This window comes from Labrus bergylta, chromosome 15, assembly GCF_963930695.1.
Source record: "Labrus bergylta chromosome 15, fLabBer1.1, whole genome shotgun sequence".
Taxonomy (NCBI): Eukaryota; Metazoa; Chordata; class Actinopteri; order Labriformes; family Labridae; genus Labrus; species Labrus bergylta.
Window position 1 is genome coordinate 10658891 of NC_089209.1, and position 24982 is coordinate 10683872.

At 41.7% G+C, this 24982-nt stretch overlaps 1 protein-coding gene across 2 annotated transcripts in view; it reads left to right on the plus strand.

Moving 5' to 3' along the window:
- Positions 1-1204: 1204 nt before the first annotated feature.
- Positions 1205-24982, plus strand: part of LOC109989694 (glutamate receptor ionotropic, kainate 2) — a 69981-nt gene continuing 46203 nt past the window's right edge. Inside the window, exons 1-3 of one of the 2 annotated variants that reach the window (XM_020641548.3) lie at positions 1205-1719; positions 20652-20819; positions 22441-22704. In XM_020641548.3, coding sequence (XP_020497204.1) covers positions 1596-1719; positions 20652-20819; positions 22441-22704 — 556 coding nt within the window. In that variant the 5' untranslated portion in view covers positions 1205-1595. The remainder of the gene's footprint in view (positions 1720-20651; positions 20820-22440; positions 22705-24982) is intronic. The other variant, XM_020641549.3, reaches the window with a different exon arrangement.

Here is a 24982-nt window from a genome sequence, read left to right on the forward strand (position 1 = left end):
GTGTGTGTGTGTGTGTGTGTGTGTGTGTGTGTGTGTGTGTGTGCCACTTACACCTTCACACTGGAGAAGGGTCTGTTGCTGGAAGGCTTTCATGTCTAAAGTGGACATATTTGCATAGGTTAAATATTAGCGCCTTTCTGAGAGCTTCGTGTCCATATCACTGGATTTGCTGTTCTGCCAATTTGAATTCTTCTTGTCCCAATCCTCCCACTTTTCTGGAATGACTGTGGAAAAAAAATGTTGGAAGGTTGTTGCTTGAAATCATGACAAAAAAAAATGTTGAGAAAGAGAAGTTGTGAATGACAAAAAAAACAAAAAACTGAAGCTACACATCCTACTCTGAGAAAAAAAAAACACAGCCATGTTATCCTGCAGGCAAGAGATGATATCAGTAGCATGCAGAGATTGGCCAGGTTTTTTTTTTGTTGCCTTGCAGTGTGCACAGTTATTTCTGTATTTTGCCAAACACAAGAGGATAGTTATAGATTCCAACCAAGCCTGGATGCTGGCTCAGACATTGCTGGTTCTTTGTATTCTTAGAAAGATTACTTACCAACACATTCCCATTGCTTTGCAGGTTTGTTATATCTCTGTCCGTGGTGCTGAATTTAGATCCTGCGCTAATGAAACTAAACACATAAAAGATAGTGTTAAATAGAGATGACAGCTTTCCCTTATCACATCCCACTTCACTATAACATAACTGCATTTGAGGGATGACATGATAACTTTATTTTGATTATCACTGCTCATCCCAGTTATGAATTGGTATCTGTGCTCGAAGGGAATGCAAGTACGGCTGCAGCTTGCAGTTTCTGTTACAGATGGCATTTCTACAAACAGCTTCAAATCCATGCAGGCTTCGGGGCAACTTATGGATGTAGCAAAAAAAAAAAGTACAACCCAAAAAAGGGGGTATGGAATTAAGTTCCCTCCTCTCATTATTTCTCTGTGTCTCTGTCTCTCCCTCTCTTTATCTCTCTCTCTCTTCCATCCATTCCTCACTCTCTCTTCTATATTCCCATCCTCCCCCCTTCATCTCTATCTGTACATTCATCTTCTTCTCTCTGTCTCTCTCTCTCTCTCTCTCTCTCTCTCTCTCTCTCACTCCCTCTCTCTCCGCTGCGCGTTCACAGCACTAACCTTGGCTCGACGTCAGAGCCTGTGCAGCAGTGCAGTATAATGGGAGCGCAAGCAACCCAGAGCGCCTCATAGGGGGCTGTATATCGCTGCTGTATCCTCTGCTTGGCGCTCTCTCGCCCCTCTCCATCCCTCTCAAGCAGCTCACCTCCAGCTCATGCTCGGGCTCCCCCCTCCTCTCTGGATCCGTACCCTTCGACATGGACGTCCCGCCGTCCCTCGACCCGGAGGATTGTTGCTTCTTGGCGCAGTGAAGGAGGAGAAGGGGAAGGAGAAGAAGGAATCATGCCGGGACTGCTAATGGATTTTGGGAAAGCGCAAGTGACCATGCCGTGATCTTGCGCATCCAGGGCCGCCGTCACCCTGCCTTGCCCAACGTCCGTAGAAGAATCACGGGGGAATCGAACCCGCGCACCGGGTGGATTAAAACCACTGTGCATTTTTTTAAAAACAACATGAAGATTACCTCCCATCATCTGATGATAACCAGTCTCGTTTTCAGGTCCAACCTCAGGCTGATCCCGCTTCTGCTGCTGTTTCTTGGTTACTCTCGCGGGATGCCGCACGTTTTAAGATTTGGTAAGAACCTGTTTGTTTATGGAGCGATTACATCTGTGCCGATGTCTCATAACGCGAGCTGACTGGTTGATATTTCACTGGTAAAAGGGGCTTTTACGTGATGCAAAAGCAAAGGCATCGGCTTATTTTTGGTCCCACTCTTGCACTTGTTTTGTTTAGTCTCCCAAAAAAAAAAAGAATCGCATTTGTTGATGAATAGTACGGTTATGCTCCCGTAATATATCATGGCATTTTAATGACACTTTCTTCACGATTGCGTGACACCATCGGGGGTGAACGGTGTTTTTCTTGAAACACTGAAACCGAGAACTTTGAGAGAAAACCCAAGCGTGGCTAACCCGTAAAAAGCAAAAACTCCGGTGCAACAGTTCACGCTTATGAGCAGCTGAAAGAAACTCTCTCTCTCTCTCTCTCTCTTGTATCTCCTTCGCCTTTTAAACTGCTGACACCCTAGCAAATCCTCCGCAGTAAATGTTTACATGTAAACATTACCCCCGGAGTGCGGATCAATCACTCCGATCTGTCACTGTGGCCTAATCAATACGCCGGGCACTACTTTTTCATCACTAATCCCTCTGAACTGATATCCAGCCGGAATTCCCGCGTGCATATTTCTGCTTATTTACAACGTTATGTAGCCTACGTAGATAAACGATTACATCCGGTTTGCCTGGCGGAGTCAGAGCTTAAACAAATGCAATTGAATAGCATCTCTCACACTGGCAGTACTTAAGTGTAGCTCATTAGCCTAAAAATTGATTGGCCACTTCTCTTCAAGAACTGTTGCTTTCGTCTGACAGAGGAATTATATAATTAAAGTTGGGTTTTTTAAAGTACTTCCTCAACACTTGCCACTACAGTGCATTGCTGCTGATTCTTAACTTGAACATTGGGCCATTACTGCCTGTGTTTCTGCTCTAAAATCACTAAATCACAGCCTCTTGTGGTTTCGTCTGCTGCTTAATTAGATCCGTCTCAGGAGGATGGTGGTGTTTTGCCTCTCTCTGCTAACATACAGAGAACATCTTGGAGTGACAGGGGTGCCCCCCCACCCTCCCATCCCAGCTCCCCCCCCCCACCCTCCCATCCCAACAGCGGATGTCATCAAGTGTTGACAACACATCCTTACAATCTCCCAATCCCCCCGAGGGTCCTGCTTAAGAGTCAGGCTGCATCCGCAGGAGCCGCCGCTATGGCAACGGGATGTGCTTGTCTTCCTGCTGCATCTTCAGCCTCCGATGTGCGATTTCTCGTCTCACACGTTGTCTGACAGACCCCGAGCATCTATTCACTAATCTGCTGGGGATAGAAAAGTCCCAGTGTGATACTATTTGACACCAAAGTTTACCGGCTGGTAGATGATGAGTAAAAGCTGCCGGGGAAACAGTTGGGGTATAACTGATAAAATATCTGCAAGATTGGGCACACTTTGGAGGGATTTCTGGGCAACTCATAATTGTAATGTGCACTTATTTGTGTATGTGTTTGAAAATGTCAAACATATTATTTCAGAGATACTAGTTGTCTGCGATGCCAAATCCGAAATTCTGCCCTATCTGACCGGCTAGATATGTAAGGCATCAGATATCAGAAGCATGATAGGGATAAACCACGATAACGTTTGATTCATAGCACTGTGATCTTTTGAATTTCGGTTAAGCTCATGCTTGCTTTTGCCTGTGTTTTGGTGGAGTTTAAAAAGCTGGGCTCTCTATCTCTAGCCTCTATCTTCAGGACCATGGACAGCATCCTGGCTTCCTTGCAGCTTGGCCTGTGCCTGTTGCTGAACAAAAAAAACATTGCTTCTAGTTTTTATGGAAGAGCATACATTTTTAACTAGCTTTAGCCGCCTGGTTTTTGTACAATATCATCTCTGTCACTACAGTCGAATCTACTTTCCATCTCTTTATCTGTCAGATGGCTTCATTTCGTGTATTGTTATTCATTCTCTTTATAAAACATGATACACTTGTCTGTCTTTTTGCTTGTAAAGGGACGGAGCTACCAAAGAGAGAGAGAGATACATGCCGATAGGGATGTGTGTGGGTGATTTTATCAACACAAGAAAATGTATGTCAGTGTGTGTAAGCGCTTGTGCTGTGAGAAAGAAGAGAGTTAGAAGAAGAAATGCCTTGAGAGACAATGGAGTCCTTTTTTCCCAGTGTGTTTCCTGTCCTACAGGATGTGCTTGCTCAGCAGATAATCCCCAGCTGCTCCTGCAGGAGGCTGGCTAAATGTGGAGGTCGTCTCCCCTGGGTCCGTCTGTTCCCTTTTTCCCGCCCCAAGTTCCCCGTCCTGTCCAGACAAGCGGCTCACATTGTACAACCACAGTTCCCCTGTCAACCTGAGACCTTTACACTCATACACACTGTAACACTAAAGCATAGTCAGCCCTTTGTGTTCGCTATCGGCCTCAACATGTAGAGCGACAAGTGTCGCAGAATAAAAAAAACGAGAGCAAGAGGCGTGCTGGCTACCAGCTGCAAGCAAATATGCTGAGCTGATTTCCACACAGAGTTGAATTATTGTGTTCAGCATTCCTCAATTTATAAATCTTAGAGGTAATTCATTTAGTTTCTTACTGAAGTGGACCCAGTGCGGTACTTATCAGCTGAGATGAAACACACCAAAAGGAAGATTTTTCTAACTAGTTCACACTCGCCTGTTGGGAGAACTGAATGACATTGTGCTGCCAAAGTGAAACGGCAAAGTGCCTCATAAACCAAGCATGATTTTCTTTAAATTGCCCCTTTGGTTTTCACTCTATTTCCAATTGTACAATTTGGGCTGAAAAATAACTAACTTAAAAGATGAAAAGAAATCAAATGCATTTATCCAGAAAACTGAACTTGATGTTTAATTTGAAGCTGATTTAAGATGGCTAACTTATTCTCTTCCCTTTAAATTTTGAATATAATCATATTCTGAAAAGGCTGTCAGGGGAGATTGCACAACATCTGATCTCCCTCTTTTTCTGAAATAATCTACAAGAAGTGGTATTTTCAAATACGACTTTAGTCAGAGTTCTTCAGACTTCTTTAGTCGTCATGGTGGAGATGTTAGAATCCAGGGTTTCATTCAAGTTAAAACTTTGTTTGTTTGCTAGCGGCTAAAATTAAGGGGTGTTTCTTACGATCCTTCAAGATAAAGCATCGATATTCATATGCTCTTATTTGGCTTTACCCATAAGAAATGCTCATTCACATACGCCATTAGTCATCACAGCAGCCTTTCCATCAAAGCTGATCAAGTTTAGCTCAAGGACATGTTGAATTTACAGAAAAAAAAGTCAAACAGAAGAAAGAATCAACAATGATTATGAGGCAGTGTTTGAATCCTGATGACCATAGTTGGTCTGCGGCTGTGAGGTTGAGTGATAACATTATCACCGCCATCTTCACTGGCAGGCGCTGTATGTCCCTGGGCTGTCAACTGCTGCTGAACGCATTGTTGACTCAGAGAAGCTCATTTCTGCTTGTTTATTTCCTGCTTATGTTTAGATTTTTTTTCCCCAGCACAGACATGTCTGGGAATATTTATGACTAAAACACAGCATTGTATTTCATTTTGGAAAGGAAAGTCTTTTTTGATTTTGTTTAGTCCTCTGGCAAAAAAAAAAACCCCACAATCCCCTCTGGTAGAAGCTATGTTTATCTAACTGCTTCCACAATGCAGTACTAGGATAAAGGTCTTTATTGCATTTCTAATATTTAACGCTCTTTTCATCCCCTCAGCTTGTTTTTGCTGGCGAAATTACAAGGTTGTCGAGAAGGGTAATTTCAAGGGAAGTTTGTAGTTAATTGACTTTATTTCCTTTTTGCATACCGCCAGCCTGAATTATCAGCATGCTGGAGTTAAGTTTGGGATTGCAGGAATTACGGATAACACCCTGTGCCCTGGCTCACTGCCAGCACTTTCACAGCAAACATTTAAATAGTCACAAAGCTGCTTAAAATATTCATGTGTCACTTGGCCCCGCTTTAGCTTATAGAAATATGAAACTATCTCCTCTCTGCTGGCAAATGATTTCCATGGTTTAAAAATACCCACCGTGGGTTTCAAGAACAAAAAGGAGATCTGTCTTACATTAGCATGCGGCACCACACACGGGCTCCAAGCAGGGAACTATCCGGATGAATTTCTTTAAACATGTTTACAGTCCTGAGTCTTTGAAGGTCTCGCTGTCATGCCTCGGTTACAAAAGGCTCAATGGTGATTAATTCAGGGAACAGATTTCTTGCCATTTTTCAAATGGGAAATATCTGTGAGGTATGAAATTAGTTTTCTTGTGCTTAGCATTTAGTCAATTTTAGATTTTCCAGCTACATCTGAAGAGATTATTTACAGGCAGGGGGCTGTAGATGTTTGACCTTATTTTCAGGGTAACCATTTCTATTATAACTGCCTCATCTGACATTTTTCTATTATTGTATTAAGTATATCCAGGTCCTACATTCTTCCGCTGCCTTTTTGATGGCTGAACTCCTACAGTACATCGGCTTTCATTATTCACAGCCTATCATTCTCTGTCATTGTCACTCAAGGTTTTCCCTGTGTAACAGAGGGGGGTTAGAGGGTCACATATGCAATTGTTCTGTGAAACTGTCCCTTGAGAAGAGCTCTACAGCTTGTCTTACTGCCTCCTTGTCTGGCTCTGCGTTAACTGAAGGTCATAGCTGAAAACACTCACAAGAAATCTTTTATTTTTATGCTTCTTTTATCACATGTGGAGCTGTCCCTCTCACAATCCCACCCAGGGAGATAGAAGACAATTTGAAGTAACTGAGAGGTGTAAGAAAAGCAAAAAAGTGTTTGTTTGAGGGAGGGAAAGAAAAAGAGAAAAAGCGAGACGTGTGAGCAAGAAGAAAAACAGTGAGTGTTGAGGCCAGCAGATAGAGAGTAAAGATAGATTAGTTTGCCTGTAAGCAGTCCACTCTCAGCCCACTCTCACTTGTGGACTTTTATTGCTCTTTTCTGATGGCTTCAGACAGAAAAGGACTGTAGAGTGTGTTGTGGAAATATAGTAGGAGGCCAGGAGACATGCACTGCAGCTCTGAATAAATGCCAGTAGAGTAGTTTAGCAAGCTGAAAATGTGCCTGTGACTACAGATATAAAATGAAATAGCTTATGCGGGGAGGGAAAAAACATCAAAAGAAAAAGGATCTATTTAGGTACCTTGGGGAACTCCTCCAAAAATAGATTTCTTCGATCTTAAGAATTCATCTATATCATCTCATTACATATTTGGCCATCTCTACTCCCAGCAGACCTGTGGGAACCAACAAAAATCAATATGTTTGTATTGCTAAGAGGAACAATGAAAAAAAACTGGCAGACAAGCAGGTAACCACTGCCAAGTCCCAATTGCCCCTCTCCTCCTGTGTGTATATCTATCACACAATACCATCTGTGAGAATGCAAACATGTTAAGTAAAAATAGTGTACTAAAATACACATGTGTGGATAAATAATGCATGTCAATGTGAATTAATTAGGACTTACAAACCTTGCAAGCTTCTGCAGGGTTTTGATGTAGACATAGATTAGTCTGACTCACACATTTACCCACAGTGTGATATATGTTCGGAACAGGCTGGGCCATAAGATGCAATGTTGTGCCACACGTTGCATCATTTATGGGACTGGGAGTAACCTTTATCTTGATAGGAGCTCAACTGCAGTAATTAACCATTAAGTGATTGCTTAATAGAAGTGAAACAAACATTGCTAGTCGAAGGTTTATTTTGGAAGCTGGCGATAGTGCTAATTAAGAGCCAGAATAAATGTTTACTGCGTATTAGCTGCATGTAGGAGGAGGCATTGATTGCCTTTGGTTGGATGTGTTTGTCGTGTTGCTATAGGAGCTTAATGTTATATATGCATGAATCATTTTTATCCATGTGGAGATACATGTTTTTAGCTGTGGCAATTACATGTGAATTTCAAGCACGCAGAGCAGGTAAAAGATATTTTGATTCACATAGACTGCAAATGAAAGCATTGACGTCCAAACAACACGGGAATCCAGAAGTCAATCGATTGCAGAAAGCCCTCCTGTGTTCAGGTTAGGCTGTGATGTGATTCACCTTCATCTCCAGCCAGCTGAATAAAGGAGTAAGAGGAGGAGGAGAGGAGGAGGAGGGCGAGCCACCGACTGAAAGGAAGAGAAAGCAAGAGTTCGGGCTCCCATTGACAGCACAGCCGGTCGGATGTATGAGCGTTTCTCTGTGTGAACCAAGGACACAGGGGGAAATGGGCTCTGTGGGAGGACATATTGAGGCAGGCTTACTTAAAAATCATGTTCTTTGAATCAGCATGACGCTGTATTGTCCACGAACCACCGGGGTTATGCAAAATGTCTCCTCCTGCTATGTTGAATTTCATTTTTTCCGTTCTTTTTCTCCTTTTGCTCAGAGGGTTTTTAAGTATTTGTGTAGCCTTCTGTAAATCAGCCTTTGAATCTTTTTTTTGTTTTCAAGATATTTGTGTAAGGAAATGGAGGAAAGGAGCAACATGAATAGAAAACAAGACAGATTGAGCTAATGTAAAAGGACCACAGAGGAGATTTTTAAGTTTTGCAGATCAAGCGTAAATGTTACACTTAATAGTCTCCGTCTGGGTTTGTCACCAACGCTTGAAATGACACACGTCCATTTTTATGATAAGACCTAACAAGCCCAGTCTTATCCACACCCTCAATGCATGACGGCTGACTGAAACAGACTTGGACCGTCTCTCCATCTTGCATCTGTTTCAATACTTTGAGAAGGCATAATGGAGCCTATTGGCTTTGTGGCATGAGAGATATACACACACAGCCTTCGCTTAATGCACAACAAAAGACTCTAGATTCCCTCCCCAGCATGCTGTGAACTCAAATGCACTGAACAGAAAACTGCAGATCAGAAAAAAAAGATTAGATCACTTCATTTGTTTTTCTACTTATTTTACCTCAAGATCTTTTCTTATTTATTATTGAGGAAATAAATGAGCGTGCATATTTGAGGAACTTTATTATTCAGTCTCTTTTTTTTTTTGTATTGATAAGCCTCTGGCTGTTATTCTTTCTGCACAAGTAGCTTTCATTTCTTTCTCCCTCTGCTCCCGTGCTGTTGCCTGTGTGTGTTTGTAGAACAAGCACAGGAAAAAAAAAAAAAAAAAAGGACACACCTTTGCAGCAGCAAAGAGCAGCATATTGACTTGTACCTGTAGCTCTGATTATCTGCTTGCTTGTGTACAGCAGTGGCTGATGGGAGGCTGATGAACCCAAAGCAGGAGCTGACATTTCCCTGGCCTGTGGCTGAGGGAGAGGCAAGGGGAGGCAGGTGTCCGTTCAGGTCTAATGGGCCATCCATTCAGTCGTTTAATTGAGTGTCTTTTATCTGCCTCCGGTGACCTCTTTTATTCTCCATTTCTCCCTCTCGGTTTCCTTCGCTCATCCGTTTTTTTTTTTTTTTCACGCCCCTCCCCTCCCCTCCTCTCTTTCACTCTAAACTCTCCCTTTTTGGTCGCCTGACAGCACGCCTATCTCCCATCTACAGCTTACTCCGACTCTAGGCATCATGGCCGTCACCTGTTGTTTTGTGAACAAATCTGACAGGCTGTGAGGAAACATTGTGACAGCGATGTACACTCAACATTAAATCAATAGCAAGAATCCAGACAAAAAGAGACTTTGCAGTCCGCTCTGTCTTTTCTCTTTCCTACATTTTTTTCCCTTTTATCCTTCGCTGTCCTTCTCTCTGTGTTGTCTTTGTCTCCCTTTGGCTCTCAGCTTGTCTCCTGGTCCTGCCCCTCCACTTTGTTCTCTCGCACTATCATCACGCCTCACTTTCCCTCTTCCCCTGGTCTCTCTGTCCTTGCACACAAAGGCAAAAGTCCTCAGATGGCATACACTGTCTCAATCTTTATTTTCTATTGTACATTTCAAATTTTAAAAAAAAGAATGAGCTTTTTTCTGTCTCACATTTCCATTGAACCTCTCCAATCCAAGACTTTATAATGTTTTTAACAAATATGAGACATTTATAGTTACATCATTTAAACTGGCCTTTATGGCAAAAAAAAGGGGCAGTTCTTGGTTTGTTTCTTCTAAATATAGTGTCCATCATTTTAAATGACAGACATACTGTCACTCTGATGAGGCAAAAGTGATACAATATGGATGAACTTGAAATGTTCTGATACCATCCTGATCCTGATACCTAAAGTTAAGTATGGGCAAATATGAAACACCCCTCTAATACTTTCAAGAGAAACAATACATGAAATCATCTCTGCAGCAGGTCACTACTAACCTTGTAGTTATGTGAAATGCTTGCTATCATTATCGCATGGCCTAACTTGGTACACTTTATGATTTTATCCTGAAAACAAGCCAATGACGTTGAGACAAGCTAAGCCATCGGCAGCTCAGCTAGCCGCCTCTCTTGACAGCCTATGTCCAACAGAGAGTATCAAACAGAGACTTCTTTTTTACATACAACTTGTTAGTAGCTCCTCCTCTTGAAATGCCTCTAGAACATGTCTTACAAACTGCATGTCCCTGATCTTTCTCAGAGGCGGTGTTAGACTCCCACATTGCCAACATGTTCTTACACCATGAAAACAAATCAGTCTGTCCAACAGGCCACTTCTTCTGCTTCTGGAAAATATTTGTTAGCTAACTTACACTTCTGGCTAGCATCCCGCTGTTGTAGTTTATTATTGTCACATGATAATACCAGAATATAGCTGTACTTGAAAGCTCTAATACTAGTGACAACAATACTATTAGAATGCAGGCTACTGTTTATAGAAAGGAGGAAACAAGGGTCCTTTTTAGGTTGCAAAGAAATTATTTTATCTGATGAATGCAGTGGTTACTACTAACTAATACATGATCATGAAGTTCACATATCCGGCTTTTTTGACAATGGTTTCCACATTTGAAGAACTCTAGGATTAACTGTAGGGAACAATTTCTGAGAAACATAATGATTTATTTTTAACCTGAAGGAACATTATAGCTAAATCTGAATATTTATGTTGTACTTCTTATGAGAGCCCGACCGATTAATCAGTCAGCCGATAATATAAGCCAATATTAGCATATCACGTGACTGTTGGTATCGGCTAATTCTATTTCCGATACGTGTCGATATAACTAGGTTTATTTATTCAAGTTTATTATTTATATTGTTTTTATTTATACTCGGTCTTTTCTAAGTATATCATTATAGATAACCAATCTCTAAATATGGAAGATAGATCTAAGAAAGCCAATCTATATCAGAATTTTGAGTATTGGTATTGGCCCCAAAAAGCCCAGAATGGTCGAGCCCTACTTCTTATATTTTTTAAGTCAGCGTAAACCGGCTTCTTTAAAATAACTTAAAAATTTATAATACCCACATGTGAGTATCTAAATTTATGAAGATTAATAAATTCTAATAATACGATTATTTAAATCCTCTGTCTCTCTCTCCCTACCTCTCGCTCGCTCACTCTTTCTCCCTCTCTCTCTCTCTCTTTGGCCCTATATAAACCCAGCTGTGAGCGTTAAAGAGCCACATCCTGAATTAATTCTTGACCTTTTGCTCTGACTGGGAGATAACATCTGCCCTGCTACAAGAAAGAAAGTCTAATTTTACAGCCATTTTGTTGAAAATGACAATGGGAAGAGTGTAATACAGGGCCATTTTGATGAGCAGGAGAGCGGCGAGAATTAGAATGAGAGCGGCGAAGGACGATAGAGTCTTGTACAATTTGCTCTGACCTAATTGCAACATTATAAATTGAGCTCCTTTTTAGCTCCGTACCAAGGTCGGGTGCATATGATATATGTCCGATTCATGTTCGAAATTGTTGAAGTTTCAGTTTATGCTGCTATCAAACTCTTTGTCAGATACGAGTAAAGCTTTCAAAGTCATCATCAATGGAACAAATGTGTGAGAGTCGTTTGGCAGGTCTGTTGAGAGACAGTTTGATATCCCACTGCTTAACTTTCAGAGAGTTTGTCTTAAGACTCGAAGATTACGACTAGTGAAGTTCTCAGCTCTGTTTATTTTGGCGAGCACTACATCTTGAGGGCTAAAGTATCCAGGGACATTCGAGACACCCTGCCTGTCCATCATGCCTCGTGCTTCTAAGCTACAACATCATAAATAGTTAGTCCTGTGATACTGCCCCGACGCCTGCAACGATGGTGATTATACACCAAGAGACACACAAGCACATGCATAGTCCCAACGTTCCCGAGGATGAACTCCTGCCTCTTTTAGCCTGTGGTAGATAATTAGCATCTCTCACACGTGCTTAAGCTTGATTAAAACTCAGTTTACTGTGAGCTGCGCTGTGAGGTCGCCATCTGTTACCTGCCGAGGCCACCATGAGATGTACTCCAGTCATAGGAAGCAAGGAAGGGCGGCGTTTTATGTGAGTTTGTGTGTTTGTTTGTTTGTGTGTGTGCTGTCATTTCATAAAGAAGAAAACAATGGGGGCACATAAAGAGTAATGGCTGAGGCATGAAGTATCAGAAGACATTCTGTTCAATAACTGCTTTCTGTCGCTCCCTATGGCTCGTATATGTGGAGCCAAATAACATATTTTCCTTTGTTGGCAGAACAATCTCTTGACTGCAGTTTTGGGATTTGTGTTATTTAGTTGAACTTATAACCTTGCCACTACAGTTTTGGGAATACTTGTGTTTCTACCTGGTTGTCAGATTGGAAGTGTGAGAGCTCTGAGGCTTATAAAAACCCCACAGTGTAGGAAAGCAACTTTGCTTTTCCCAAAATGTACATCAATCAAACCATGTTTCCCCCTCTAAAACTCTATTATATAATAGTAGTAGTAGTACACCATAGCCGCAGGGTGTACACATATATTTGTTATTTGTGTAATCTTGTTTCATGATATACCCAAGAATATTTGGGGCTTTCGAGGAAGGATACATCCAGAAATCTCACTTATCTTTGTTGTCTTAGTCGGAAAAAGTTTTCCAAAATGTGCCACAGAGAAACAACATAAAGACAACTGAAATATCTTTGCTTGCACAGAGTGAAAAAAATATTTATTAAAGCTTTTTTCTCTCTTGCTCTCAGGGAGCGCTGAATAATGTCACAAAATGCATTAACACCTTCCTCCATGTTAGATTACAGCTGTTACCTCTGGCTCTTTTAGTCTTTGTTGATTTTGTTTGAATCAGGAGCTTACAGCATCTGTATGCAAAGTCACTAAATGGCGATCCAAATCCAAATGCCATCCTGCCTAGACCTGGACCTGTTATTTAATTTCGATGAGCACCTCTGTTTAAAACAGCAAAGCGTTTGATGCCGTTACACCATCAACTTCAGCAGCCCAGTGAAGTCACAGACCATTGCAGTGTTGTAATGAATTCAACTTTTATTAGACAGTCAGCTGTTGACTGCCTTCAGACATTGATACAACTAAATGTACCTGGATACTTCAAATTGTACTGAATCATTTCTCAAGTTAGACATTTTGATGTACCGGATCTTCTTTGATGGAAATGTTCTCAAACCAGATCTCATTGGATTTGAATTGAAAACCCCTGATCTGTTGTGGCTGTATCACTTTAAAAGGTTGGTATAGCAGAGAGTGGTTTTAAACCACAGAAACCACCGCTTCCATTGTGACAAATCACAACCAACATTTCTGTAAAATGTCATCCAATCCAATTCTTTGAACGAAAAACAGTGCAGTTTGGACCTAAGATGGAAAACAAACAAACATGTATCGCACAGCAAACTGTGTTAAACTTCCAAAAATAAAAATGACAATTTGGACCAATTTCCGCTGACTGAAAAGATTCAAGTCAACGTTTCACAATGGAAAATATGTCTAATTTGAACATATTACTGACCAGTATGGTACGATGGCTGGCAAAGTAGACAACCTTGTATTTTGTGAAAAGGCAAAGCTGAATTAATAGCCATTTACAGATTCTGTGATTCTACCAAAGTTCCACCATCATTACACCTTAGTACATACACATTGCATCAGCGATGGCGTAATATATGCATCCCAGTGTGTAATGTCACATAGCGTTGAGGCGTTGCAGAAGCATGTGAGACATGGTGTGTGCACACAAACACACACAGCACACAGCTATGATGTGCACTTACACATCGCCACCCTCATGTCACCAATATAGTGTCCCCCTGTGACTACCACCCAGCACTCCGCCTCCATGCTTTTCACATTTCAAGGAGAGACGGAACAGGGCCGATTCATTTCCCTCCTTGAAATGGTTGTTTTTAAGGAGGCTATTGATTGATCAACAGAAAATGAACTCATGACTATTCTGACAATCTCCTGACAATCGTCTTTTTTTAAGCAAAAATAACATTCAGAGAATTTTTGTCATCTTCTCTGACAGAGAACTGAATTTCTTCTGTTTTTGAAGACTTTGACACGCCACCTCAGGGAATTGTGATGGACATTTTCCACAGCGTTCTAATATTATACAGAACAAACAATTACTTGATCAATGGAATAGGATTGGTATGTGTGAAGCGGGAATGAAAATAGAATAATTGCCAAATAATTATTCTTATTTATTTGCTTTCATGTCAATCAGAGGGGGGAAAAAACATCTATTGAAATGTGTTTGTCACAAGAGGTCTAAACAGGCTTTGGCCTCTCCCTGTGTTTCTATGATTGTCTAAACAGGGACTTGTAACTTTTTGCCTCATTTCTTCTTGCAGGATAGTTACATGATGGTAGAGATTTGCTCCAAAAGAGTTTTAACACAACATGGTAAACTAGTTGTGACCTCATGTTACTTTAAATATCTTTTTTTTAAATCTCAGAAGCAAGCTGCTATTTCTGTTAAGTGTTTTAGATGATACTGTAGCATTTGGCTCTTTCTGCATGTCTATGTGGCTTAAAGGAGCTCTTCTAATCTCAAGAGCAGCCACATATGTTTAGTGAAATGTCTGTGTGTGTGTGTGTGTGTGTGTGTGTGTGTGTGTGTGTGTGTGTGTATGTGTGTGTGTGTGTGTGTGTGTGTGTGTGTGTGTGCACTTAGCGTTTTATACGTCTTATTTCCACAGAATTTCTTTTCAGTCGCAGTTTGAGAGCAGTGGAGAGGCTGGAAAGTGCGAGGAGACAGAAATCATTTGGGACTTCAGCGATTCAAGGCCCGTGGAAGTGTACTCACAGTTTGGCACAATTAGTACCAAAAAGGGTCCCTGCTTGACAAATTAGCACACAAATGTCAGCCGGTAGTTTAGCACATTCACAATGAGCCCTTGCAAATTAGCACATATTTAGAGGAGGGAGCTGGCGCATTATTATGAATAGAGAGAGCTGGGCAAATTAGCACATCTGTTGCCAGTGCTTAGATTTAATACATGTTATATGATCACTGGTTTCCAACTTGGCACTGGGAGAGGACTGAGAGTGGTGGCACAGATTTCCAGTTGAACACTATATGTGTGTGCTCATCATAGCAGATTGATGAAATTGACCTTTTGGCAACGCTATAGCTAATTATCAGCCGGGGTTTAAGTGAACTTTTGTGTATCTCTGAATCCCGCAGGCGTGCGTTTTTTAAATTCTCCCATCAGTCACTTTCGCAGGACTCAGTTGTTTCTTACCTGACAGTCCTGTTTAGGCTCAATCTTTGGGGTGCGTGATTGTGTGTGTTCTTACGTGTATGTTCAAGTGTGTGAGTCACCCGGGGGCTTAGCGTCCGGCGGTGGCAGGTGACAGTCCAGTGTCAAGAGGCTTTAGGGTGACACGGTGGGGGATTCTATTCTTGAGAAATAAACACACAACAAGCCAAACAAGTTGGATAACAAGAGCTAAACTGTTGTTCACATAAGCTGCTTTTTAATGGTTCCATGTCCACTTTACAGAACTCTAACAGAGCGCTTGATTGTTTGCTGTTGTTGTCTCTTGTTTTCAGCTTGTTTTTATTTGGTGAAAGATCTTTTCCTTTTAGCTTTTTACATCATGAGCTTTCTTGCTCAGCGTATTCTTTTGTCTCCTCATCATTAAACAGAAACATAATATCCAAATATTTCACTCCATTGCTTTTACTTTTATGTCTTTAAGTTCGGCACTTAAATACGTTTACCAGACTCAGCCGAGATCTTTATCAAGTGTCTCCACAGAAAATGTTACTCTATTAACCAAGTTTACTGCTTTCCTTATCGTGCTCTTCCACAACCAGAGCCCTGTGAGATAAGATCTCTGAGCCACGGCCAGAGAAGAAGTAGCTGGTCAAACACACTGTGATGTATCACCTGTGTTAACAATGGAATTAAAGCTGTGTGTTTCTCTGCACAGTCGCATGCAGATTGGATCACTTAGTGATCTTGAAAACAGCTTTAGGTATCGTTTTAGTCAGACTATACAGATGTTTTGTATTTTTGATATCATATAACTAGCGAGCGTCCTGCACAGTCATCGTTCCACATGGGCAATAGTGAGGTTTTCTGGGGATCTTCAGGGACAGACAGAATTGACCCTCATGCAGCAAAGGAAGGTCAGTCCAACACAAGAGGAGCTTCAGATTAATGACCAGGGGCGGTGACTCTCTGTGGGCCTTCATGCATCATGTCCCATTCACCGCCAAACATGTCAGGGAGTGCCCCCACCGGGAGTTTGGGGGATATTTACGGAGCATTTCCATCACTTTTGCCCCTTGCCAATTGGCTCTGAGCTCTGATCCTCACAGGCTGAAAGACGCAGGGAGACAGAAACAGGCCGGGGTGTTGTTGGGGTGTGGTGGGTGGGGGTCTTTAAGCCTATAACTGAGTGTCTTCATGCGCGTACCTGGGCCACTGCCCTAGCTCGCTGGTTGCTCGCTGGTTGCCATGGCACCCACCCTACAGCTCACCGCCATCCTGCAGCTGCGCTGCTGGTCATTAGTCACTCAGACAGGCCGTATGCACTATCACAACGCCCTTCCTCCTCCAATCAGCCTCTCCAAATCCAAAACTGCAGAGGACTCTCAGCTATAGAATGCTGGTAGATGCATGGGTAGCCATGGCAACATATCTGACTCTCATCTCCCCGAGTACAAGAGCATCCTTTTGTTGAGAGAGCTAATTGTGTTTTCATTCATGCTTTAGTGAGTAGGCCTTTTCTTTAAGTAGTAAATACAGTCTCCATGGGTCTAATTACAGTGTGCTGGAGTTCCAGATATATAATATTAGTTTAATCTTTACACTGAGCTGAATATGAGCTGTAGAATATGCTTTATATCTTTTTAGTGATACTTTTTTGGTCACCTAAGCAATTGTCTTTCCATTCCTATTTCTTTTGATGCATGCCCTTCAGGGGGTTAATGATTTAAAGCAAAGAAATCATTTTAAGTTGACTTAATGTTTGTCAAATTTTTTTGCTTTTGGCCATGTTGTTTTATAATTTTCCATCCAAAATGCATTTAAGCAAATATTAAAACAGGAATACAATTTGCAAAGAGGCACTACCTCCCACACTGCTTCATCATTCCCACTTTCTGTACAGGCTTTCTCTCTCTCTCTCTCTCTCTCTCTCTCTCTCACACACACACATTTTACACACACTTACACAAACACACACTAAGAGTCTCAGATCAACGGGCCTGTTTCCTCGTCGGGGTGATTATCCAGCTCATAACTCACTGAGAGCTTTCGCTTGCACTATAATTCACACCAATCCCAACGATGGCGGCTACATAATTCACACGCACACTGATTATCTACGCTGTAACTCACACACCTGCAATCAGACGGACCACAACACCCAGCAGTGGGAAGAGGATGGACAGATAGATTACATAACTGAGCGCTTATGGACATCAAGCAAAATGCATTAACAATAAACTTTATTTAACTTTTCCTTCATTGAGATAACTGTTGAGTCAACTATATGAGTTCCTCAATCAAGTTCACACCAGCCTAACTCACTGAACATTTTCATAATGAATTTGAATGTTTCCATGTATTGTATCTAATCCTATTGTATCGTATTGAATCATGTCATGCCGTATTATGTTTGATCATTTCTTAGAGATTGTATCTAGAGACTGGACCGATCTAATCTAAAATCGCTATCGGGTCCGATATTGACGTAATTTACATTTCAGATATCAGACTGACGGCACTGATCCATGACACCATTTTTTTTAGCATTATTACGTCTTAACTTGTTGTATCATGAGGTATTTTATCACATTGTTCGATATTGAATGCTGTTAAATAGTTTATATCTCGTCTTATTATGTCATGTCTTCATATTGTATAATATCTTGTTTTGAAGGCATCATATCCGTAAATCCTCTGAATACATTCTGAAAGTCACATGTTGGAGCACTAAATCAAAAACCAATAGAAACAACATTTTTTTTTCAGTGTGTGATCATTTCATATTCATTCTTTTGTCATCTCTTTAGAAATCTGAAGTGACCCCTTCTAGGTCTTAATTGAATGTTTCCTCTCTGTGTTCTCCAAGGTATATGATTTCCTTTTCTTTAAACCAGCATGTGCAGTGTGCCAAAAGGAAATCTGATGAGCATAACTTAATACCATTCTGCTCCTTTTCAAACTCTTGAACGAGCCAGCGGAGCTCAGTCTGCTCCCTCGGGGCAATAGAATAATAATTATCTATTAGGTCAGGCTGACATGATTCCAATCATCTTTAATGGTGAATCTCGGCTATTCGTTCCTTTTGGAGATTAATGTGCCATTTTGGTGAAATGAAATGCCATGAATAGCAGCATGTTCACATCACACTGCTGCGTTTCAGGAGGATTGACACGAGAAAGTCTAATTATGAGAGCTGGCAGAGTGACATTGAACGACTAAGATATACTGAGTGAATAAGTTTGTGCTGCACTATGATCTCGTATTCTCTGTCCCTTCAATTCAACAATCATCCGTTGGACTTCAAACATGTAGATATAATAGAAACAGCCATATCATATAGTAGATGTACTGTGGTGACAGTGATAAAGCTCACTTCCTCAAGTTAATGACATCTTCTGTGCCCTCCTCTACTTCCTCTCTATCACTCCCTGCCATGGCTGTAGCTGCTATTTTTGGCCTCCCTGTCTATTATTGTACATCTCTCCCTTTTTTCTCTCCTCCTTTAAAAGTGCGTCACTCTCTCTGTCTTTTTCTCTCTCAGTCTCACTTTTTTTCCATTTGCACTCCGTAATTGAATCGATAAACAGGCTTTAAACTTTTTTTTTTCTCCAGGATTTCGTCAAACTGGCTCTCTGTCCTTAGAGAGGACAGGAGCCGTGGTCAGACTGCCGAACTCTGCTCTCCACGCTCAATGTGGGTTTTTTTTTTCTCTCCTGTTTTTTTTTTTTTTTTTTTTCAAAGCAGCTCTCACAACCTCCTTTCATCTTTTTTTTTTCTCTCTCCCCTCATCCATTCTCTTTCAAGTTTTTATTTCTGTAAAAACTTTCTCAGGGTTTAGTACCCCCCTTTAAGGCGTACTTTTTTTTGTCATGTTTATTTGAAAGTTGAAAGAGGTTGCTTGACTCTACATCAGTTTCACGTACAGATCTTCACTCTGGATGTTTAACATGCTATATTCTGCAGAAGTGATTCCCAACCTTTTGCCCTTGGATATGTGCAAATCTCATTTTTTTTAACCTCAGAGCAGACCTTGGGTCCGGCACACCCAGAGATTTCAGGCACCCCCTCTAGGGGGGAAGGTTGAGAACCAATGTCCTACAGCACATTTAGCGTCTATAACATGACTTCTACTAATGATGGATGTGTGAAAATACTGTGTACACTCTCACAGGTCCCATTTAAACCTGACATCCTCCGTCCTGGCTCACTGCAAACTGCTTGCAGATGAGATATTGAAAGATTTGCCAAAACACACGAAAATATGATTGTGACTGCAACATGGAGCCAAATGTATTATCTTTCTTTTTTTCTTCGTAATTGTCAAATGGTGGCAGGAAATGTATTTCTTGACATAATTTCTAAACGAGGCCCATTTGTCTGGGCTTCGTTTTAGGACTCGGCACAACTGTGACGCACCATCTGGAGCTTTAATGGTTGTTGTTCAGCTCAACATAATTGACAAGTCTGATGGGAGCTGTTTTAAGTCGACAACACCTCACTCGGTGCGGTTAATGATTTGGTCTCGCATTTTCGGCATGGCAAAATGCCGTGAGTTTGTTCGGTTGTCTCTTTGAGGCTTTTATCTTTGTCAATTACTGAGGAATCATAAGGTTTTTGTCCCTCTATGAGGTAAAAATAGTTTTTAGGCAGGCACAGCATGAATCTCCCATCAGGATGCTCTTCTGTTGTAATTCAAAGAAGTATGAAAATGTGAACCTCTGGGTCGATATGTTCTAAATTAGTGTTATTTAAAAAAAATGTAAATGTTAACTCAATTTCTCACTTGACTTCTCCTTCACAACCTCTGTCTTCTTTTCTTCCTTCAACACTTATAATATGTTTTCTGATTTTCCAATGGCTTAGATTATTTCTATGTTTTGCTTTCTGCTCTAATTTCTCCGCTCCCTACGTTCCCTTTTCTTTCCTCTTCTTTCCTCTTACTTGAGAATCACTGAAGTCAATGGGACAAAATTGAAGTGTGAACCTTTCTATCAAAGCGGAGCAGGGGAGTTAAGGAAGGGCAGCCACCCCTGAACTCACCTCCCCACGCAACTAATTGCCTATAATTACACAGACGACTGCCACAGAATGCAAATCAGATGAGATCCGATGGGCCAATCCTTATTGTAAATCTCTTTTATGTCAGTGTGCGGCCGCGCTGTGGTAAGCACACAGCATCGATAATATGAGGGAACACTGGAGTGGTAAAAACGATAGCACGGCTTGAACTGCAATTTCCAGCATCATATTGATCATTAAACTGAAAGTCACTTGTGTTAAGGAAGCTATTGCAATCACAGCAGGAGGAAGTGTTTATTCAGAGGTCTCTCTCTTTTTTTTCTCCTCAGGAGGAATATTTGAATCCATTGAGAGCGGCCCCTCCGGGGCAGAGGAACTCGCCTTTAAATTTGCCTTGAACACAATCAACAGGAACCGCACCTTGCTCCCCAACACCACCCTGACCTATGACATCCAGAGAATAAACATCTTCGACAGCTTTGAGGCCTCAAGGAAAGGTGAGTCTAAGTAGTAGAAGGGAAGGAGATTTTGATGAAGCTGATCATGACTGCTGTTTTGCATCAAATTGTTTTTTTCATTTTCTAGACGTGTTAAATTAAAACTTATTCCGAAAAGAACAAATAAATGTATTCCTTATTTGGCTGACGATAGAAAACAACTGCGCTCAAATCATTCAATATCAAATGAATACATTCAAAAGAACTCGGTCACAATATGTTCCTGCGAAACCAATTTAAAAGTCTGCTGTTGACTGTGTGCTTTAACAGCTCACAGATTATGTAAATTGAACATTAACTAGCAAAGACTGGAGAGAAACACAGAAAGTCAATAAAGACAATCACATTCTGTGTCTGAAATAACACTCATTAAATATACAGCGCACTCTATTCATGTTTTCTATTATAGCAAATCTTCCCACAATTTTCTTAAACTCCTTTGTGTGAACAGAAGAGAGTTAGAGGTATATAATAAAGTATAAATAGTATATAAAGAAGGAGGATTAAACATCAACCAGACTACTGAAATCCTGGGACAGTTTCATACAGGAGAACAGTCATCATACTTATATAGTATGTCTACAGGGAGAGACACTGGGGCAGCAGTCACTCAGTCTGTAGGGACTTTGGTATGGAACCGGTCACCCTCTGGTTCCCAACCCGAATATGGAAGTTGGTCTGGTTGCTGGAGAGGAGCCAGGTCACTTTCCCGAGTACTTGCCGAGGTGCCCTTGAGCATATACTGCAAGGCACTGAACCCCGCAGCAGCGCTGTTGCTGTCCCTGCGTAGCAGTGTGTAGCAGCCCCGCTCTCACATCTCTCCATTAATGCATGTCCACAGGTCCTGTTTTGTTGAGAAGCATGTCTCTCAATAACAGAGTGTAAAAGCAGAATTTCCCTCAGGGATTCATTTAAAAAAATATATTTATATAAAATTGAAAATTAAAAACATGCTTAAAACTCAAGCATACAAAATGATGCTCTAAAATAACACTGGATATAAAATAATCAAAATATTTCTACATTCCAAAGATGGAAGAGCAATGCTTTCCGCTATAAATCGAATATACAATTTAAACGTAAAGGATACAAACATTACAGCAGCACTACAGCTGTCAGTGATTGCAGCACATGATGAGGATTAATAAGTGCCCGAAATCTCAATTTACTGCTCATTACTTAGTTACCTATTCAGCGCTTATTTATTGAGTAGCAACACATGAGAAGACAAGGCAGTAATTTTGGAGCATGTCGATTAAATTGACCCCATTTTAAATGTAAAACGGTCTCAACTGTCATTACAGTGTATTTTAAATCAGTCAACAGGTATACCAAAATGTTTAGTACATTTCCTTTCTCATAAATCCTTTAAGAAAGTCGGGTCCTTTGGTTTTAATTTTGAAACCTGCAATTTTACAGCCACGTTTTCCTCACTGGCCAATTGCTTCTGACCTGCCTATACTTACAAAGTGCTGCTTTTTTGGCAACCTACAGCTGCCACAGACAAGTGGACATTCGTACCACATTACCTGTGTACTAAGTGTGGATGAATAAAAAAAACTGAACTGAACAGCTACATTTAAAACTGATCTATTTCTTCTTTTTCGCGCTTCCCTTCCAGCATGTGACCAGCTTTCCCTCGGCGTGGCGGCCATTTTTGGCCCCTCACACAGCTCGTCTGCCAATGCGGTCCAGTCCATCTGCAATGCTCTGGGAGTGCCCCACATTCAGACCAAGTGGAAGCACCAAGTATCCGACAACAGAGACTCGTACTATGTCAGCCTGTTCCCAGACTTCTCGTCACTCAGCAGAGCCATCCTCGACCTGGTGCACTTCTTCAAGTGGAGAACCGTCACTGTTGTCTACGACGACAGCACAGGTACAGGTACAGTCAGTGTCTGTCTTTATCTTCCAGTACTGCCTTGCTTTCTATTTTGCATGATGAGTGTGATGATGTTCAAAACCTGCAGCCTTTCACGCCCTCAAAATGGCACCAGGTGAACTAGAAAAAAGGAGCGCTGCTGCTGCTCCGAGTTCAGCTAGTGCTTTGTAACCTGTCAAGTTAATTCAGAAATCAATAGCTTACTGTTCTGCCTCAGTCCTGCAGGTGCTGCCCATGTCAGTCTTCCAGGAGAGTGAGCAGCAGCAGAGGAAAAGAGAGAACCATGTTACCCAGAATGACCCAATGTCTCTTCAGATTAATGCAATGCAGAATTGTAGTATGTGGGGGCCTGACAAGCGACATTAATAACACAGAGAGACACTTGATCTCTGAGGGTGGCTATCAAATGCGTCTGCGAGCCATTTCGGATGTCCTGTGACTTTGTGGAGTGGCGCTTAATATACGTTTTAAAAGGCGAGGCGTATTTTAGCCGGAGTGAAGTGATATTTTTATGAGGCAAAGCATAATCACTCCAGAGAGATAACAATATTCAAATTCTTTCTCGCGATTTATGAACCATTTGGGATGATGTGGATGACAACTTAATGTAAGTAAATGAGAAAGAGTTGCGAGGAGGTTTTAGACAGGTTGTATAATGAATTCACTCCCTGAGCGGAACAAATGAGTGTTGTCGTTGACAATCATAAATTGTGCGGCTGAATAGAATCCCCTTTTAACCCTTTTCTGTTCTTTCTTGTCAAAGTGTAGTAGTTTTACTGCTATTTCCCTCCGTGTACTTTGAGAGCAGGTGCATTCATTTCAGTAAATCCTGCTTCAACTCTGGGATAACCTCGGATGTTATGCCTGTGACTCGTCCCACTTGCCACATTTTTCTGACTCATCTCCTTGACCTCTCCTCGCTTCCTGCCTTGGAGCTCTGTTACGTTAACACCCTCATTCTCCTGCAAACTGCCCCTGTGAGATGCCAAAAGGTAACCTCTCACCTCTCTCCCTGTCAGATAGGAGCGGCTCAAGCCTCCTCAGCGGACCAGTGCCGCTGTAACACACCTGACGCCCTGAAAAGTGTGACAGCTGCATCACTGCATTGCTATTCCCCCCCCTTTCCCTGCTTCCACCTGGTCCCAGGCTGTAATCACACAGCTTCATGCTCCAGGGCCCCGCGCTGCTGATTGGAGCCTATCTGACGGCTGGCAGGAAAAACTATCGGAGGGTATAAAATATTCACACACAGCCGTTAGAGGATCCAGGGGGAAAGTCTGAAGGCATTAGCTAGATCCCCCAAACATCCACGCTGACAGAGTTTCCCAAACGTTGAGCTCCCTTGACAGATATTTTTTTTCGTGCTTAACACCTCCCAAAGTGTCAGTTTGAACAAAAACAGGGAGTCGCGGACATGCCCCAGAGTAGGGATCTATTGGGATTACCTGAGGAAAGCTCTTGGAGGTTCAGTATTCCTCTCGACAATGGTGCTTTTCACAACAAGACCTGCATGTTCCTATTTCACACCAATCTTTCTGTAGGCCGCAGGGAGACCTGGCCCCACTCACAGTAAGACCATTAAACTGCTCACCCTGCACTTCATTTCAGAATAAAAAATAGGCTGAGCTATCTTAAAGTGGTTCCACAAAAAAAATCCTATCTCTCTCCAGTTCCCTCTCCAACTATCCTCGATGCTCCATCCATTTTTATACCCATGACAAGTAATCATCTCTCCCATCAATCCGGCCTCTTTCATCCCTGCACTCTGAAGTTCTTTACTGAGGGAGAAACTCATTGTAATCTCATCACAGTATCTCCCGGAGAGCTTTCTACCTGAGCGTGTGGTCGAGAAATGAAAGGTGAAGATTGTAGCTCAATATGTGACGGCCCACATCAGCTCCCCGGGGGGACAGTACAAGCTGGGCAAACAGAGCAGCTCTCATCAGAACACATCTGAAGTATGTGTGAGAGAGACCGGAGAGGCAGGATTGACCAAAGCTTTCCATCAGGATGAAATTGAACCTATTCCATGCTGCTCTATGGTATCGTGGAAGAAGCGAGAGAAACATTCGGGAGGCTTGTAAGCTTCTGTAGGCGGTTGCAGATCGAGGTTGTGTTTTGTTCTTTTTGGTAAAAAAAAAAGGGAGCAATGTGCTGGCTTGGTGTTAAATTGTCTTGATAGGTCTGAAGCAGTGTGTTTGCTTGCCAAGCATGAGTAGGAGGATCAATAGACTGAGGATTAGGAATGAATGCATATGAGCCGTTTTCTGCTGAGGAGACC